Raw genomic sequence first — 19856 nt, forward strand, 5'->3', positions numbered from 1 at the left:
TCCACTAAATTAAAGAGGGATTCTAGTGACAGATGTGCAAGAAAGAAGAATTCAAAAAAAGAGAGTAAACAATAAAATTAACATTAAGGTGGGATTGAGGACTAACAGGTGGCAGAGATGTAGGTATAAAGAGCTGTGGATTTCTCTGCACATTTATTTTAGTTTTACCTGTTTTGTCCCTCTTAAAGTATGTTTCAGCTCATCAGATAATGATAATATTACATTAAACATCATCAATAATAAACAATATTAAAAACAGCACAGGGCAGCATGCAGTTTTTAAAAGATGAGTTTTTAATCTTGATCTAAACAGATGTAAAGTCTCAGTATTATCACTATGAGGAGGGAGTTTTTGGGAGCGGAGCGGGACAAACTGCTCCACATGGTGATGAGGCAGACAGGAAGCTCAATAAAGTGGATGGAAGAGGAAGATCTAAAGATTTGAGAAGGTTTAGCAATCTAAAGGATATCTGGGAGGTATGGGGGAGCAAAATTATGGATGACCTCAAATATAAATATAAGGACTTTGGACTGAATTCTGAATATTCTGGTTATTAAACGAGCCACTGAATTCTGGACCAACTGCAGCCTATGGGAGGATTTCTGAGGAAGACCAAAAAGGAGAGAGTTGGAGCAATCGATGCAGGGAGGTGGCGAGGTTACGGACGTATTTCAAAAGCTGAGATAATGTCAAACGGATCATCAACGCCTAAGTATTGTCGGAGATTATAGATTCAAGAAATTCCTCTTATTAGCTGCAAAAAATAATCTAAACCTAATCAGCAACATCTGGTTAATGGAAATCTAGAAACATAACAGATACAAAATCGCAGACATCCATCTGTCTTGAAATGTTTGCACACCCATAAGGATTACAGATAACCACAAAACATTATATACCAATTAAGTACATGTTTAATCACTGTTTGTTTGGGTTGTCACAGTGAATGTGTGATCATATACCAATAATGGAGAATACAACAAAATAAACAAATGGAAAATTAGAACATTATCACCTTAAAGATTATGCCACTTTGACCTAGCCTCGTGAGACCATCCTGATCTCGCAAGCTTTCAAGATTTCACTCGCTAGTCACTCTGGAGACTCTCCGTTGAAGAAAATTTGGAGCCGTTCACCAAACGAACGTCCAATCAGCGTTGGCTTTGAGGCGGGTTGAGGTGTGACGCTACGAGAAGCGCGACAGTTCAGTCTAAAGAACATGGCGGCTTCAGCCGATGAAACTAGCGTTAGCGTGGCTATCGAGCAAGTTTTATCGGAATTACAGAGTATTTCTTCACTGAAAGAAGAGCAAAACACTGCTCTGGAGGCTTTTCTCAGAGGAAAAGATGTTTTTGCTCTTCTCCCGACTGGTTTCGGCAAGAGTACCCTGGCTTGTGGTTGTGTTTTCGACGTCGCTCTGTTAGTACGTCATATGCTTTGTTGATCTGATTCGTTTATTTGGCCCATCTATCACCAACATAGGCCAATCAGCCAACCAGTATTTTCGCCCCTTCCCAAAATTACTTCAACGGAAGGTTTCCGGCGGAGTCAGGTTAACTTTGACCTCCCAGTTCCAATGTAAATCAACCCCCCAATAACAGTTATCCCAAACGCTTCATGGTAGCTCAAGGGTGTGCAAACAGTTATGAGGTTTCTATGTATAAGAGGGCCATTATTTCTTTTCACAGCTTCAGATAGGTTTACATAGCTATTTTTTCTTGTTTACTTTATAAATTAAATCCAAATGTTAAAAATGTGTATGTATTAATGTATTATAACAATGTGTCATCTTTCTATGATGTTGAAATGTGTTTAATCAAAAAAACAAAACAAGTAATCTATAAGGACTAAATAACTTCTTAGAGAATAAAGAAAATGCTGTGATTGTTAAGGGACATTAGAGTAAAGAGGACATTATTTGAGATAAGAGGGAAGTCAGGAAAATGTCATGTTGGTGCTAGAAAGTCTAGAATTTAGAATATTTAACAACAGGTGGGGTGGATGAACACCGCAGTGGCCCTTATTGTGATTATTAAAAATAGCTGGACATAGACTTAGAAGATTTCCCTAGATATGATTATATTTCTACAAGTGGTAAATTAACTGCAGCTGAAGAAGATGTCGGAGCGGGTTATATAGATCTCGGCATGAGTGTCGCCTCTCTGCTGATAATCCTGAGTGTTTCATGTTTGTCATCAGACAGAGAGAAAAGCCTTTAAACAATATTAAGTATTTCAAAACATAGACAAAATCTAAAGCAGTAAATGTTTCAGGCAACCAAACCACATTTCTTTATTTGAAAATATTCTGTTGGTCCACGCTGTTAAAGTAGACTTTCACATAATTGATTCAATAAGTCAAGATAATGATTGATAATTACTACATGATTACTAGGTTCATTGCAACAAGATATGCTTGGAAAGTGTTAATTAACTTTGAAAAACAAAACTTATTGCTTTTTGGTTAGATTTAGCAAGACAGAGCAACACAAAGAAGCCAGTATTTATAGCCAGCCCCTTTTATTGTGAATTCCCTAAAAACCCCTATCATCCCATTGAAAACAGAGACCAGTTGTTCTGTTTCTGGTCTAAGATGTTTGTTAGACAGCATCAAAGAACAACCAGTATCATTAAAATCAAAGGACCATGTAGAATATCCGGGAGAAAGTTGTGGAAGAGTTTGAAGCAGGGTTGGATCATGAGTAAATATGAGCCTTGAACACCTCCCATAGGTCTGTCTAATCCATCCCCTAAACATGGAGATAGGATGGACCAACTGCAGACCTACCTAGCTGTGGATGGCAACCTCAACTGAAAAGATGACCAAGGAGAGCATTAATCAGAGAAGTAGCCAAGGGGAGCTGGACTCTGGAGGAGCTAAAATACTGCTCAGGTAGGAGACTACAGGAATACGGATGATACAGATACTGGAGAGCTCCCCAAGTCAAATCTTAATGAAATATTTGCACAAAAAAGACAGAAACCTATTGAAAAGAGTTAATGAGTAAATTCAATTCAGTTTATTTATATAGCACCAAGTTTTCTATCTAAGGAAATCCAGTCGATTGCATCAACTCATTTACTTGAAGGCAATCCCCCACACTAAGCATGCTTGTAGCAATAGTAGAGAGGAAAAACTCCATTTTAACAGGAAGAAACCTCCAGCAGATCCAGGCTTAGTGTGAGCGGCCATCTGCCGAGGCCGAATGGGGTTTAAGGAGAGAGAAGCAGACATAGAAAAAGAAGCAGAGAAACTATAAACAAGGGTGTTGATGGCAGCAGCACAGCTATTTCTCTCAAGGATGGTGTCACAGCCAAAAAGGAACAGACGAGGCAAAGCTACTATGAGAAAAAGCAGAGAGAGAATAGAGATAGAATGATGCAATAGGGGTCCCTATGTCCTCCAGCAGTCTAAGCCTATAGCAGCATAGGATAACCTGAGTCACTCTAACTATAAGCTTTATCAAAAAGGAAAGTTTTAAGCCTACCCTTAAAAGTAGACAGGGTGCCTGATATCATATTGAACCACTAGATGTCAACATTGCATTTAGACAGGGTGTCTAAATGAATCCAAGCTTTGTCTGCAGGTTGCAAGTTCCCAGTTCAATCCCCTCAGTCTCCACACGGGGGTCCCTCTGCAAATCCCTTAACCACACCCTGCACCGTGGGTGCCACGCAATGGCAGCCCATTGCTCCTCTTGTAGATGGGTTAAATGCAGAGGAAAATTTCTCCAGAGTGAGATCAAAGTTCAATTATTATTAGGTTGTCAAATACCATGTAGACACAGCAGACATTTTGGAGAAGATTGTCTGATCAACAGAACAGCCATTAGTATTTTATCTATAAAAAATCTGGCACGTATGTAAGATTGCCAGGAAGAAACTCAATGGCTTAATCTGAGTACACTGAATTATAGCCCTAACTCCTGTTGCTAGTTCCTATTAATTAATCTTTCATGGTGCCAAAATAAGAACTAAGGACTATAAAAATGTTGGTTACAGAAATGGATGAAGCTCTCTATCATTACACTCGAAATATATGAAGGTCTGTAAATTTGCATGTGTCACACATGAGCAAAGCTGATAAAGACTCGTCACAAAGGACCCGCAGGTGTAACTGAAGTGAATAGAGGTTCTACATAGAACTGACTGAGGGACCTGACACAGATTTCTTGTTATTTTTTCATAGAGTTGAAAACTATGTGTTAATTTCTGTCCACTTTGCACTAGTTTCCATTGCTCTAAAATATAAAATGTGGATGAAGATTCTGGCTGACATGGATAAAAAAAAAAAATCAAGAAAGATGAATAATTTTGCAAGGCATTAAAATAAATGGTACTTTTTACTGATGAAATTGGCATGAAATATTTAATAGGAAACTAATAATAAGTGGCAGTGGGTCATATTAAAGAAGTTGCAAAGAGGAAAAGGAAATAAATTTATAATAAGACAAAGAATAAAGATTTAAAAATTAAAACCACATTTAAATTAAATTTCTTAATCTTCTATTAGTGATGCTTTCATTAAATGCAATTTCAAACACCACAAAATACACATTCATTTTAATAAATAAAATAACTACAAATACTGTCATTGTAAAACAGATAAAAAAAAAAAACTAAGGGCCTCCCTCTGTTCTGTACTCTTATTATGAGGTTTATAGAGTACATACTGTATATATTATATATGTTAAGTAAATAGTTTTAAGTTATATCTATCCCATATACCTAAAGATTTCAGAAATGATAAGTCGTCTTATTCAGAGCAATGGTGACATCTAGTGGTTCAATATGTCCTCTGCATCAAATTTGTGTTTATGAAGTTTTTACACTGGCAAGAGCTTCAGAAAGTCATTTTTGTTGTAGGGAGAGCCAAGGGGCAAAGCTTTGTGGCTCTTAAAAAATATTCAGGGACAATTCCTTTCCTAAACGTCCACTATGGTGAAGTGTTCTGTTTTATGAAGGTACAGTGGTGACCTTAGGCGACCATAAAATAAAAAAAACATGGGGGAAAGGTGTGCTTCACTGCCAAAGTACTTTCCACTGTATAATTGCTGGTAATGAAATATAGTGGTCTTGAGTGACAACATTTGGTCTGAAGTTTTGATTGTGATTACTTCTGATCCCTGATTAATGATACATCATCAGGGGGACTGTTGATTGTTTATTCCATGATTCTAAGATGTTGAAAGAAACAGCATTTAAAGTTTTCTTCTATGATTAATATCCTGTTCATGAGCAGTCATTAATGAGTTTGTTTTTCAGGGGGAAATGTTAGGATAATTATCATTGAAGATGTGTGAGTTTATCACACCCTGGAATGGGCTGCCTGTTGTGCTTAAGAACTGACATTTTGATCTAATGAGGACAATTCCTCTGTCAGGATGTACAGTTTGTACGTGGCAAAGATTTGGAAATGGAATTAGAGTGGTGTCCTTCAGCTAAGAACCAAGTGTAATATTTTGATAAGGCTGGAGTCATGGATGTCTAATCATCTGCTAATGTGTATGATGTAAAATATGATGATGTGGCCGACTGGAGATGTATAAAATGCCTTTTTAACTGTTATTCAGGGCCACTTCCTGAGAGGTGAGCCCAAAGGTGAGCAGCTGCCATCCTTTAAACTCTAAGCAATTTCTCTGATCTGATTACGATTACAATTTCTATCAAAATCAGTTTTGTCATGTCTCCTGGTTATGTAATACATAGAAGTTATGAAATGTTATTTAAAGAGTTTGTCCGAATGATCTCTTTTCAGGGAAAAGAACCGGAGAGATAGAGCATCTTTAACAATATATATAGATATAGCTATTGTTTTTATTTGTAACACTTATTGTTTTTGTGTTTGTATCTATGTAGTGGGGTTATCTATTAATCTATTTCATTAAAAATGTCTGATGTGTTATGTTTTTAAAAGACACCATTGTTGTTTTTAAAAGATTGGTCTCCTCAACATCGTTAAAAAAAATACATATTTAACATTCAGGAGGGGAAAAAAGTTTATGTTGTCCAGTTATCTAGTTGTCATTCTTTTTGTAACGCCATGATCAGATCCCCCTCTGCAGCCAATGAGGAACAACCATAATCCTACTGCGATGGTTTGCTTATCACCGATTGGCTTATATTTATTTGACGTAATGCGTAGCTCGGTTTTGATTGGTCCCTCCCCTTCCTTTAGTGGGTCACTCACGCCCCTTACCTTTGATCCAGGATACACGGAACACATCGGTGGAAGGTGCGTAGCTCATTTCTCTTGATAAAACTTTAACTTTATGAAACTAAATCGTGTGTTTAATGCTATATCAAATATCCACGAAGAATTTGGTTTCCGGTGTTACAAATAATCTAGTTTCTCCTTTTCGGCTTTATTAACGGTTCAGCAGATTCGAGGCATAATATGTCGCCATATTTAAAATACAGCTGAATTTTAATGCTTTTTTGTGTTTAATAATAACCGTTAATGGGTGCAGGTATAAAGTACTTTAAATGAGTCTCGCCCTGTTTAATGGAAATGTTTAAGACTGATGAGGAAATGTTTACATTTCCGAGTAGATAAGGGATTAAATTAGTTAGAATAGAATAAAATAGAAAATCCCTTTCTTGTCCCACAATGGGGATGTTCTGGTGTTACAGCTGCAAAAAATATTATAGAAAAAATAAAAAGTGTACAAGAATAACAAAATAGTGAACAATTAAAAAATAAAATACTGTACTGTAAAGTGTTATAACAATATTAAAACTGTTCACCTAGAGAATAAATAACCAAAATACAGCTATGGACATTTTTACAGTAATGAATATACGAAAAATAGCAACACCAGAGATGTGCAAAAAATGACAGCAGCATGTTATTTACCTGCCTAAGGTGGAAACTGTGCAAAAATCAGCATGAATGTAACAAATTATAGGGGATGTTGGAAACTGGTGGTTCTAGAGTCTTCCAGCTGCTGGGAGGAAGGATCTTTGATAACGCTCCTTGGTGCATTTAGGGTGCAAAAGTCTGTCACTGAAGGAGCTCTCCAGTTCTGCAAAAGCTTCATGCATGGGGTGGGAGACATTATCCAACAGAGATGTTCATTTAGTTAGGATCCAGGAGTCCAGAGGTGAGTCCAGAGTCCAGAGATATTTACATAAGGACATTTGTATAAATTAGGCTTGATGATTTTACAGCAAAAAGCAACTTTATAGAATTAATTATTAGTATTGTTGTTCTAATTTTACACTGTCACAGAAAATATTGCTCTTTGTGTTGTGACAAAAGAATGTGGCTAAAGTAGCTGACAAAATACAGTTGTATACAAACATATGGAAAGTTTAGTGGAAGGAAAACGTTTGGATGAAAAAGTGTTTTAACAATGAGGAAATCTTGGTGGCAAATCCACAAAGTGTTTTAAGCAGCTCTAGTCTGAGCTTTAACAGGCACACATAATGTATTTAGATCATAGTTTATAGATGTTAGAATCCTTATTATTGAATCTCTTGAACCAGGGGCAAAGTTAGAAGCTGCTTTCCGTAGTTAAGGAGAAAAACAGCTAAAATTTATGTAAAAATATTCTCTTAGATTGAAGTAAAGTTGGCATTTTAGTTCTATGTCAGTGTCTTTAGGAAGAGTTGAGAGGCTCAGAGCTACTGGATTATTATTTAGACTTTAGTCCACTGGATCTGTGCCATGTGGTTTTATCAAGTGTAATGTCCGTCTGAAATCTAGATCTGCTTTAGATTTTCTTCTAGAATTGAGTCACTGAAGTAAATATACTTTAGAATGAAGAACCAGCTTGTTGAGATTAACTTTTATTACCTGATGTCTTCACTATAATTAAGACTGGGGGGAAAAGTTGTCAGTCTTTGTTTTCAAGCACTTGAGTGCAAGTCTCTTGATGTTTTTTTTTTTTTTCAATGCTTTCCTGCAGCCTCAGCCATGGACCTCGTTCTGAATGTCGCTGACTATTACTTCTTCACTCCGTACGTGTACCCTGAATCATGGCCTGAGGACGGGGCACTGCGGCAGATCCTCAGTCTCCTGGTGGTGACCAACCTCGGGGCTGCCATCTTGTATCTTGGCCTGGGAGCATTCAGCTATTATTTCATCTTTGACCACAATCTGATGAAACACCCACATTTCTTAGAGGTATGGATACCATATATTGCTAATTAGTTGATGCAGTAACAGAATAAGTGCCAGAACTGATGAACCTGGTAAACATTCTTTCTTTATTGTTTGGAGAAATTTAAAAGAGCACCAACCAGTTACTGCTCCTAAAGATGGAAACATTTTTATTGTTTTTATTTCAAGTGTGAACTGTGGAAAAGTTTTTGGGGTCAGTTGTTTAATCTCAGCATTACTTGTTTCTAAAATACAAACTATACATATGAAATACTACAATTTGATGCAATATATTTATTGTAATCTTTTGGGGTTTTGGGATCTTGAGACCCTATGAAGTCTGAGTCGTAACACATTTAGTACACATTAATAAACAAACTTCCTTAAAAGTTTTTAACCAAAAAGCTCAAACAGTCTGCTTTTTAATAACGGAAATTAAACTGTATATACAGACTAAGCTTATCCCAAATATTATTTAGTTATTTAAAAAATGGTTAAGGATAGATTATTTATTATTGATCTATTTATTAAATAGTACAATGACACAATTCATGTCAAATCTTAAGTCAGGTTACCAAAACAAGTTATAGTAATTTTATTATATGGACAGATTTTTATATCAATTCACCTTGATCCCAGTTATTAAACAAAGCAATGAAGGTAAGTTTATTCAAACTGCGCTCAAGCTGTCTCCTGCCTCCTCAAAATCCTCCTCTTCTTCTGATCCAGACAGAGAAGATTCGCCCTCAAGTATGACGTCATCGGACTGCTAACCAGACGATAATGAGAATGAGAGCAGTGAGCGCAGTCAGAAGGAATCATACAACAAATTTAAAATAGCTTTTTTTTTCTGATCACCCCAATAAAGGCTAGGCAAGGCAAGGCAAGTTTATTTGTATAGCACATTTCATGTACAGAACAATTCAAAGTGCTTTACATAAAACATTATAAGCAAAAGGGAAAGAAAACAATTAAAAATAATTAAAAGCGTGATGGAAAGAAATACAAATTTTGTGAGTGTGCACGATTTCAAGGTGTGTACGCTTCTCCTGAGCTGAGAGTTTGTGGCCCAACAGCACACAAAGATTTCAAAGTGCAAAGAGTTTCCGTCAGAGTATTTTATTATTTTTTTCCCCTTTTTAAATTGTGGAATGTTAATTTATTTTGCTCGTTGTTCATGCCAAAGCAGTTGGCAGGGTTGCATGCTCATAACGGTGCTACAATAATTGACCTGGATCACCGCCAGGTCATTTGGGTGTGATCGCAGACAGAACAGTTGACATCTGAAGAGCTGACAAGCAAGAAGTCGTGCAAAAGTGTTTTTGCCCCAAGGGCTGTTGGTTAACTTGTTTTGTGATACCATGAGGCAAAAACAGCCTATTAGATGAATAAAACATATTATATAATCCAGATATATAGATATTAAATTGAATATAGATAATTCAAAAAAGTATTAATATTCCTGGATTTAGCAGGAAATTATAGATATATAGATATTAAAACGATGTAAAAGGAGAATGCACAATATATGTTTTAATTTTATAGCTTTTTATTAAAAAAAATGCATGAAATTAATTATTTATATTCAAAATCTATGTTGGATTAGACATAGATGAAGAACAAAATGAGAAAAGGGAAAAACATAAGTGATTGGAGTACGTGCAGAGATGGTCCAGGTTGGGCAAACTGTGGTTTAGAGGTATGGCTGAGACGGCTCTGCTTCTAAACCTTAGTTAAAGGGGATCTGTTATACAAAATTCCCTTTTATCATAATGTTGAACTTCCATTTAAGTCTCTAACGGTTATGTAAACAGTCCAGGTTCAAAATAAATCTTCCAGCCATTTTTTTTTTGTTTGTTCTTTTGCAATAAGTAAATATTTTGCGAGTGTCTGGAAAATGGGTTGTTTTAACTGCCACTCACGTAGCAAGCCTAGCTGAGTCCAGGCCAGCCCGTCACCCATCCTATTTTTTTTTTTAAATAATACTTTATTATTTTTCATTTAGCTTTCCTTTGTGAACTGATTGTTTGAACACTTAGACACTTTTCTTTGTCTTGTTGGTCTCATTCCAAAATCCTCAAAAACAACCTTTGACTTTATTTCCTTTTTAGTTTTAGTTTTATCCGTATTTGCTTTTCTGTTCCATTTGCTTCTTTTTTCATATGTTTTCTGTCCATTTTACCAACACAAACATAATGTTGGATGATACTTCATTTCCAGAATCAGGTGTGGAGAGAAATTAAATATGCCATGACCTCTCTGCCGTGTATCAGCATCCCCACAGTGGCCTTGTTTTTCGCTGAAGTCAGGGGATACAGCAAACTGTACGACAACGTCAGCGACTCTCCTTTGGGTGAGTTATACAGACTTTTGTTCCTGTTGTTTTCTTACGCTTGTTAGAACCTGTCTAAATCTTGAATTCCCTCCTAATTCACTGCTGATGTCTCCTCTGTGCTCCTAGGTTGGCCAGGCCTCTTCCTGAGTATGATCTCCTTCCTATTTTTCACCGATATGTGCATCTACTGGATTCATCGCTTCCTGCACCACAAGCTTATCTACAAGGTGTGCACACCTGTATTTTATTTTTTTGTTTGTTTGTTTCCAGTGCCAGTAGCTCCCAACAGTTGTATACGTAGGTCTTTATTGCACCCTGTTGGCTTATTATATTAAATATTGGTGTTTTCTTTTTACTCTATTTGTTAGTAAACAAAAAATGTTCCGCGGGTCCTTAAAAAGTCTTAAAAGGCATTGAATTCTTCAAAATAAAACCAAGGCCTTAATTGGTATTAAAATGTATTAAATCAGTCTTTCGTAGGTCTTAATTTTTAAAACATCATGAATAGGATTATTTTTAATTACGATTTATTTTTGTAATCTAAATAAAACGTTAAAATTGACATGTTTGTTTTTTTAAATAAAAATAAAATAACGGCTCGCCATTATTGGTTCCGTCCCGATAGCGGAACCAATAAAAGCGTTGTTGCGGCCGGGACATTTGGAAGATGCACCATTAACTTTTTGTCTGGAAAATATGAGCAAGTGTAAATGTAACGAAAATTGTCTCCAGCCAAGAGTTTTCTCCATGGCTAAAACCAGGGAACATACATGAGGCTCAGTGGATTTAGTGCAAGAAGCGATTCAAGCTCGGAACGATGGGAATTAAGGCAGTGGAGTCGCACATGTGAAGCACGAAACACAAAGCGTTAAAATCGAGTTACCGAGAAACAGCCGGTATTTCTCAGTTTAGTTCCACCCTTGTCTCTGCAACGCCTCCACTTATCACCAAATCAAACATACTAAGAAAACCATACAAAGAAAAATAGCTGCAAAAAAGACTTAGCACTGGTTATGTTGTGGCTTTAAAGCTGATTTGTTTTGTTCCCTGCTAAAACAAAGATTGTGAATTCAGTTAAATCGTTGTTCAAATATATCTGTCATTTGTGTGTTTTTAGCTTTCTCCTTGTATGGGAAGCTTTTCAAAATATGAAACATTAGTGCAGTGGTTTATGTTAAAATAAACCTTTGGGTTTAGTTGTCGCAAGCAGGTTTTTCTTGTGTTTCTTGTGAATTTGGTCTTAAATTTTTATTTCAAGTGGCATTAAAAAGCCTTAAAAAGTCTTGAATTTAACTTGCCTTATGCTGTAGGAACCCTGATTTACCACAACATGATCATACAGATACAGCATACACATACTAACACGGCAAAGAAATCAAGAGAGTCAGCAATGCCAAGCTAAGGTGCAAAAAATGGTGTATTGATTCACAGCCATAATGATAAAGGTGATAGCAGAAAGACGATGCACGGCATAAAATACTTTTCATTTTCAATCACAGGAAACCTTATATTCTGACATTTTTGTAACAATTAAAAACACAATAAGTTCCTAAGAAATTGTAATTGAGATATACCAGAGGCAGATTCCAGGAGTTCTCATTAACCTGTTGATAACATGAAACACAATCATGTCAAGTTGTTTACTTATTTTTAAATCATAAAAAAGTTAACTTGTTCTTTTTGGGGGTTTTTTTGTTGTTGCTTTTTTTTAATATAATGTTTTATTTATCACTAAGAAACCAAAGTCTGCACTAAACATTGTTTTCTAACAGTTTTATATCTATAATTTCATACTGATATCGATGGATTGAAATGCCTTTTAAAGTCTGAGCTGTTTGTTTTTTTTGTTTTTGCCTGTTATAAAGCAGCGTGTTTAATTTAAGATGGTTATAATTTTATTTTAAGTCCAAAATAAATTTTCATTATACCTTTATTTTTGCAGGCAAGTTCTTATTTACAACGGCAACCTGACAAGTGAAGTAACCACTAAGGAAAAATGAAGTAGGACTAAAATAAATGCAATACATTAGTAATAAATGCATAAAATACCATTTGAATAAAAAGAATACAACTTAACGAATATTTTGCAGAGGGGTCCAGTCTCTCTCAGATTTTTTTATTTAGATTTTTTCTAACTGACCTACATCTAAAAGGAAAGATTTAGTATGGATAAAGTTAGTGAGAAAAAATGAGTTATAAATATGATTTATAATTTCATCAGGTAATCACTGAGAGGCTTTTTTTCTATCTTTAGCATAGTAATGGTTAGAGGGTAAAAATATCTTATTGCTTTTCTTTTTCACACCAGATGTTTCACAAGCCACACCACGTTTGGAAGATCCCTTCCCCCTTCGCCAGCCACGCCTTCCATCCCGTCGACGGCTTCCTGCAGGGCCTCCCATATCACATCTATCCCTTCCTCTTCCCCCTTCACAAGGTCCTCTACTTGGCCCTCTATGTGTTCGTCAACATCTGGACCATCTCCATCCACGATGGTGACTATCGCGTTCCCAGCGGCCTGATTAGCGTCATCAACGGCGCGGCCCACCACACTGACCATCACCTCTTCTTCGACTACAACTATGGCCAGTACTTCACCCTATGGGACCGGCTGGGAGGTTCCTACAGGCATCCATCGGCTCTGATGGGGAAGGGCCCCATAGATCTGATTCGGAAACTTCAAGCAGAGGGAAAGTTGGGTAAAGAAAAGCTGAACGGACATGTTCAGAGAACAGCGACTCGCAAAGAAGAGTAACAGAGTTCGGTTGAATTACCGGAGCCTCTTAATGCCTTTAAAGGGACGATCTGTTAATCAGCTGCTGAACTGAGAGGGAAATATATTCAGTTTGCCAAATAAGCAATTCTGAGGGTAAAACAAAGAGCCTTAAATGAACCGTAACATAATTTTTCTACAGCAATGGATTTTATGCACTGAGCGATCGTAGTGGCCACAGGTTCAAATGTATTACCAGTTGTTTTCAAGGCCAAACTCTACTTGCTAACTCCAGGTCTTTGTGAATGGTCTTTAGCTACTGGACAACTTATCTCTTTAATATTTCTGGACTCTTCTGAGGAGCACCTGGTGAGGGCTACTTTATGGTGAAATTATTTTTCTTACTTAGATTTTGGCTCCAAGGGTGCTATCTGGCGCTTTCCATGATGTAGTAGTAGTAGTAAGACCTGTAACCGATGTTGATATATTCACAATAAGTTCCTGAAGGTTTTAGGAGAGCTTTTGGCTGTGATACACCTTAAGATTTGTATTTTTAGTAGGAAGAAACCTTTATATTACCCAGGACTAAATGGGTGGATATTTCTGTGTACTGGCAGGAGGTACATTTTTTTTTTTTCCCCTAAACGTTTTAAACGATTTAACCTGCCTACTTGGCTTTCTGCCTTATTTTGCAGCTTCTCATGTTTTCAGGACATGTTCCATGTGTCATTTCACTTTATTAAACATAATTTATAGACAAACATGGGTCACTTTTTTCTCACCAAGATTTGGAATGGATGTTTCTTCTCTTTCTTAACCATCTTTCCTCAGAAAAATGTCCCTTATATTTCTATATTTCTTTAAATTTTAATGGAAATCTAAATTAGTCTAGATTTAGATTTCCATTAACACCTTGCATCAAAACATATAGAGAAAACTTTACAGACAAAGCTTAAACTGTGCTATTAGTTAGAAAAGAAACCATTAAGTTATGATGCATATATACTCTGTATTGTTGTTTGTACATCATGCACCAATTTGTTATTAAAAATACAAATAAAGACATCTTCCCAGCAGCTGAACTTATACCACCTTAACTAATCCACCTCTCAGCTGCTGCTAGATCATAATTAGTTTATTCCAGGGCACCAGAAAATGGAAAAACAAGGGAGAAATTCTTAAATCATTCATCGTAGGCCATCAGCCACCCTGCTGTACAAATATGGCTTAGCTAGCCATCTACAGAAATGCTTTAAACTTTGGATCTTCCTACATCTCAGCCATCCTGGTACCTAAAGAAACATATGTTGCACCCTTAAAAAGAACTAAAATAAACACATAGATTTTCCCTTTTGTGCAACTTTATTAAACTAAATCCACGGTTCAAGCATACAGCATATATAGTTTTTTCTTTCTTCTTAAGGTACACACAGAGCATGAACTTTCTTCCCATCATGCATCATGTCCTCTTAAAGGGGTATTATCGTTACACAAATGTATGAAATATACATAAAAAATAAAAACAAGTAGTTTTAGCACATATTTTGTCATAAACCAAATGAATTTTACTAACTCAATAATAAATCTAATAAACGCTTGCCCAATATGATAATTATGCCTATCAATTTTAACTTTATCACATTCTACACTATTCTATTTCTAGGGCTCTACACATACCAGGAGTAGAAAAAAAGGATTTATCTTAACGTTTTCTCAACAAATTGAACAGTATAAGTGCTATATTTTTCACGACGCTACGGAAACCGCGGCAGACCAAACCAGATGAAAGTGCGCATTCAGCTCGGCAAAGAACTCATGCTCTTCCTCAACACTGAAGTCCTCAGACATTTTTCTTTCGTTGTTTCTTTCTTTGCACAGGTAAACAGCACATTTCTTCTTCTACGCTTGCATTATTGGCAGAGCAGACGCTGAATGCGCACTTTCATCTGGTTTGGTCTGCCGGCTTCCGTAGCGTCGTGAACGCGCAGGCGCGCGCTTTCAGGAAATCCTATACACTACTGTTTATGCTCTAAAAACATTCTAAATGACTTCGTTTCGAGTAAATTCTGTATGCTACCCACTCAGGACACTTGGAATACATTGGACGAGCAGTATGGAGGAATATTGACACGTTTTTTGTGGACTTTAATGGACCTTTCTGCCTCGGGCGCCATAGACCTCCATTATTTGAATGTCAGCAGACAGCAAGAAGCCTCCCAGATCTCCAGATGCATTTGAGATATCAAAAAAGTACTCCAGAGTGTTGTTCAGCATGGGGGTGAGTAGAAAATGAAGGCTAATCATGTTTTAGGTGTACTATTCCTTTAATGTTAATCCTATTCTCTAAATTTCATGGTAGCTGTTTTTCAATTGTACAGAGTATTTGTCTCATCAGTGCTATTGTCTTATTTTTACACCAAAAGGACCTGGTATTTTATCAGGGGTTTGTAAATCCTTTTCAGAGGCACCAGAGATTTGCTCAGCATTTTTTCAACCCCTCACAGTAGAACAGTAAAACATTTTTTGTATAAAACACCTATTTCTCTACCTGTTTAATAACTGGTACTTTAATTAATCCAATCTGCTGTGCAGTCTCATTTTACATGCTGCTGTCATGAATTGGAGATACATATTTTCCCCTGTTACCGTATATAGATTTACAGACGTATAACAAAGTGTATGGCCCTATGCTGAAACTGTTCATATAGACAAATTAGTTCCTAAATTATTTGTATGAGTGATTGAGTATAAAATGTCGCTTTCACCATTTTTCTCCTATTACTAATTTTTTCTCAGGTACGAAATTCTTTTTACGAGTGTTCCAGACAAAGTCTTGAGCAATCAGTTGGCTGTTGTCCAAGTTTTTATCCTGTTTTTTCACTAAATTACCACATTTGTTTTATCGATTTCATCAAGCCCTCCAGCATTATAGATTATGTAACTCTGCAATAATAAATTGACATTTTTTTGGCTCATGACAGAACTGTCAGTCACTACACCTGCAGTTGGTATTTCAGTATCCAGGGCAAACTGGTCAAATTTTTTGTCATGTTGTCAAAAGAAAGAATAGTCAGTGAGCTTTATGTGAGAGCAAGCTACTACTGAAATAAAACCTGGAACAGAAAATGGATGGAAAATCCAAATAAAGTTCAGAGACTTGCTGCTTTTAAACTCCTCTAGCGGTACGACATGCATTCCTTTAACTCCATGGAAGCTCTTTGGCTTTATTACATAACATGTGGAACATTTGGGTCTGTCTGACTTCATCAAATTAGATGAAGTGATGACAGATGTGGTCTAGAGATGTACAGTAAATATGTGCCTATATTAAAAGGAGATTTAGCAGAATGACATGTGTTGGTTCAGAATCAGAAATATTTTAATAATCCCAGAGGGAAATTACTTTAGTTACACGCTCCAGTTACAGTTTTAAATATATATATACACATCCAACTACACAAGATAATAAATATAAAAATAAAAAAGAGATAAAAATATATTGACATATAGCTCTCCTGTGTATATATATATATATACTGTATATGCATATATAAAACTAAATCCAAGTAAAATAAAAATCCAAGTAAAGTGATAAATCCAAGTAAAGTGATAAATCCAAGTAAAGTGATATGTGGCCTGAAAAAATAGTGCATAAATGTCAATTACAGGGGAATCACTTGAGGGAGGCGTTATAGAGATTGATGACCACAGGTAGGAATGACTTCCTGTGGCGCTCTGTGGTGCATCTGGGTAAGAGTCGTCTTCTGCTGAAGGAGCTCGTCTGATGGACTAGTGTGTCGTGGAGAGGATGTGAGTCATTGTCTAAGATGGACTGAAACCTGGACAGCATCCTCCTCTCTGCCACGATGGTCAGGGTGTCCAGCTGCTCCCCCACAACATCACCGGCCCTCCTGATCACTTTGTTCAGTCTGTTGTTTTCAGCGACCCTCAGCCCACTGCCTCAGCATGTGACAGCAAAGAAGAGCGTGCTACAGTAGCAACAACTGACTCATAAAACATCTTCAGCATCGCCCCACAGATGTGAAAGGACTTCAGCCTCCTCAGGAAGAATAGTCAGCTTTGGCCCTTTTTGTAGACCACCTCGGTGTTTCTAATCCAGTCCAACTTATTGTTAAAGTACCTTATTGTTAAAGGTTGATTTACCTCCATCAGTAGTTTTCAGTGACTGTTTTCAGTTCAAATTTCTTTTTATTTTAAGTTTTGTTATTATTTTTAATTTTATTTTTACTTCTGCAATCATGACATATACAGCTCTTGTGATTCATTTCACTGCTTGGCCTTTAATTCTGCTGCTCAGCTCTCAGTCAGCAGAACCTCCATCTCCAAAGTGATATAGTCACTATTCTTTGCTTCAATGCCATTTCTGTGAAGTAACAAGCGTGGGAAGTAGTACCCTGCTAGGACATTATTGGGGCGATAATTATGCAGATGCACATTTCTCTGTAGCACCTTCTTTTACAGTACATCAATGACGGTTTAATAACCTGATATTAACACAGCAGGTTACACTATATTACAAGGTAATCAGAAAAAAATTATGGAGAATTTTACTAAGTGCTGTGCTTCAAATTTTAGGCGGAAAATGTAAAGTCAGAGTTCTAAGATTTCCAACCGTTATTACCATCTAACTCATAGTAATTTCACAGACAGCAATCAATGAATGTGTTATATGTTAAAATGCTGTTAAAATGCTGTTAAAATGTAAAATATTTATTACTAGGTGTATAACAGAAAACCAAACCTAGAAGACAGCAAACCAATCTTCTTTACTAAACTCTTATTTATGTGTAACTTGAGTTCCATTTTATATTTGTAGGTGGTGACCAATAATAAAAAATGTTACGTGCTAAACCAATGGTAATTACATTGTTACATAATCACATACAATTATAATAATTACATGCAAGTTATTATTTAGAAATCATATACCTTAATCTTAGGGTAAAGTTTTTCTTATTACCAAGTACTATAGTTCGGCTTGTTATGTTATTACTATGTTATTACATGATTATTGATGTACTGTAAAAGAAACCGTTACCTATTTTTCGACATGCACGCTCACTTATGCACAGGCGGGATACAACATGTTTATGCGGATCATATTCATTTGAGTTCAAAGGTTTTTGTTCAATCTGATGTAGGGCATTCATAAGAGCACACGGTAGGAGAAAAGGTAAGAATATACTGTTACATGAGGCCCATTGATCAAGGAACTGAGAAATCACAATTCCCGTTCACAATAATTCATTATGATGATTCCTTCTATTATTAGCTATCAATAAACCATCGTTATTTTTCTGGTATCCCACTATAAGAGACATGATTACTGTAATGAATGACTACACCTATTTAAATGTTTGCGGTGCAGCTGGAAATGTTTATTTGCAACAAGTAGATCCTGAGTTATACTCCTAACCTTTCTGCATGGAGTGTGCATGTTCACCCAGTGTACTTGTTAGGTTTTATTATTTATACATCATGTGCACTGTTAATTTGTTAGTCAGATTAGACAGAGCAGAAGGCCTTCCTTCACATTGTGGATATCACGGTGTGTACGGAGGTCATCTAATCAAGACAGCCTTCGTGTCTCTAAGAGTACACAGAATATGGGCACATCTTGGAGCCGGTCTGATAGGAGAGCTGCTGTATCTGTAACCCTGAGACAGAGAGGCAACCTGCATGGAGTTCAAGACATGGATGGCGTGTCAGTTTCTGATACGGACAGCTAAGCATCCACATGATGCGACACAGACTCAGAAGGTATAAGAAGCAGGTGATGACGTTGTTCGGGGCTCAAACTTTGCCGGACGCTTGCGGACGGGATTTTTGAGACCACAGCTGTGCATAGCTCTAAGCATTTTTCTCTGTCCTGTAACGACCTGATTTGGAATAAACTCTGTTACTTTTTTACTCCTGTTTTTATAGTCCTTTTTATATGGTTTTAACGAGTTTGAGTTAAGAGTAGTAAATAACTTGCTCCCAGGAAAAGAACCGTGTGAGGAGGCCCCGGGGCGCTACAGCCTTTACTTCCAAGGGGACAAATCCTTCTCACTTTAACATACTCCAACTTCTTACAGTGCAAAATCATGACAGTAAGATTTTGAAATCATCCTTAGGTGTTAGTATGTATGTTTTTTTCCTTCCCCTACAGGTTGTACCCCAACTTTTGCTCAGTGGCTGCTGGAAAATAGGCACCAGCCTCTCTGTGACCCAGCAAGAATAAGCAAGTTTAAACAATAAAGGGATGGATTTTGCTTTCGGGTTCACATTAGATTATTAACTTTTATGCCCTGAAGCAACATGAACCTGTTGACTTTGTTTGCCTTGTTTTCATGTTGGCGTTCTATGCAGGCAGTAACAGTTCTCACTTTTCCACCCTTAACTTTTTATTTATTTATTTTTTTTGTAATGAGGTAAAATCTGCTTTTTGCTCTTAGAAGTAGATTTAAACGATTTTAGAAACTAGTAAAGACTAAATCCTTTGAAAGATGCCCAGATAAATCACGATGTGTCTTTTTTTTCATATGGTTTAATTTTAAGATGATTTATCTTGTTTTTCAGCATTGTACCAATGCTGACAACCACCCCATAGTGAACAGAAACAGCAGAAACTCAGCCCTCCATTGGCCTGATGTCTTTACTAATAGTATATTACTTATAATCTCATTCATAGAGCACAAAAA

General features: G+C 36.6%; 1 protein-coding gene across 1 annotated transcript; it reads left to right on the plus strand.

Moving 5' to 3' along the window:
- Window positions 1-6169: 6169 nt before the first annotated feature.
- sc5d (sterol-C5-desaturase) lies at window positions 6170-13913 on the plus strand. The gene is made up of 5 exons (XM_038303617.1): window positions 6170-6235; window positions 7911-8128; window positions 10325-10457; window positions 10566-10666; window positions 12748-13913. Exons 2-5 carry the CDS (start codon window positions 7919-7921, stop codon window positions 13192-13194), a joined length of 891 nt encoding a protein of 296 aa, XP_038159545.1. The 5' UTR covers window positions 6170-6235; window positions 7911-7918; the 3' UTR covers window positions 13195-13913.
- The last annotated feature ends 5943 nt before the right edge of the window (window positions 13914-19856 follow it).

Source organism: Cyprinodon tularosa, unplaced genomic scaffold (assembly GCF_016077235.1).
Source record: "Cyprinodon tularosa strain WSP-4 unplaced genomic scaffold, ASM1607723v1 ctg514, whole genome shotgun sequence".
NCBI lineage: Eukaryota > Metazoa > Chordata > Actinopteri > Cyprinodontiformes > Cyprinodontidae > Cyprinodon > Cyprinodon tularosa.

Coding starts and splice junctions, on each gene's coding strand:
- sc5d (XM_038303617.1), top strand. CDS start 7,919: ATGGACCTCGTTCTGAATGTCGCTGACTATTACTTCTTCACTCCGTAC. Junction 8,129..10,324: donor AACACCCACATTTCTTAGAG/GTATGGATACCA, acceptor CTTCATTTCCAG/AATCAGGTGTGGAGAGAAAT. Junction 10,667..12,747: donor ACCACAAGCTTATCTACAAG/GTGTGCACACCT, acceptor TTTTCACACCAG/ATGTTTCACAAGCCACACCA.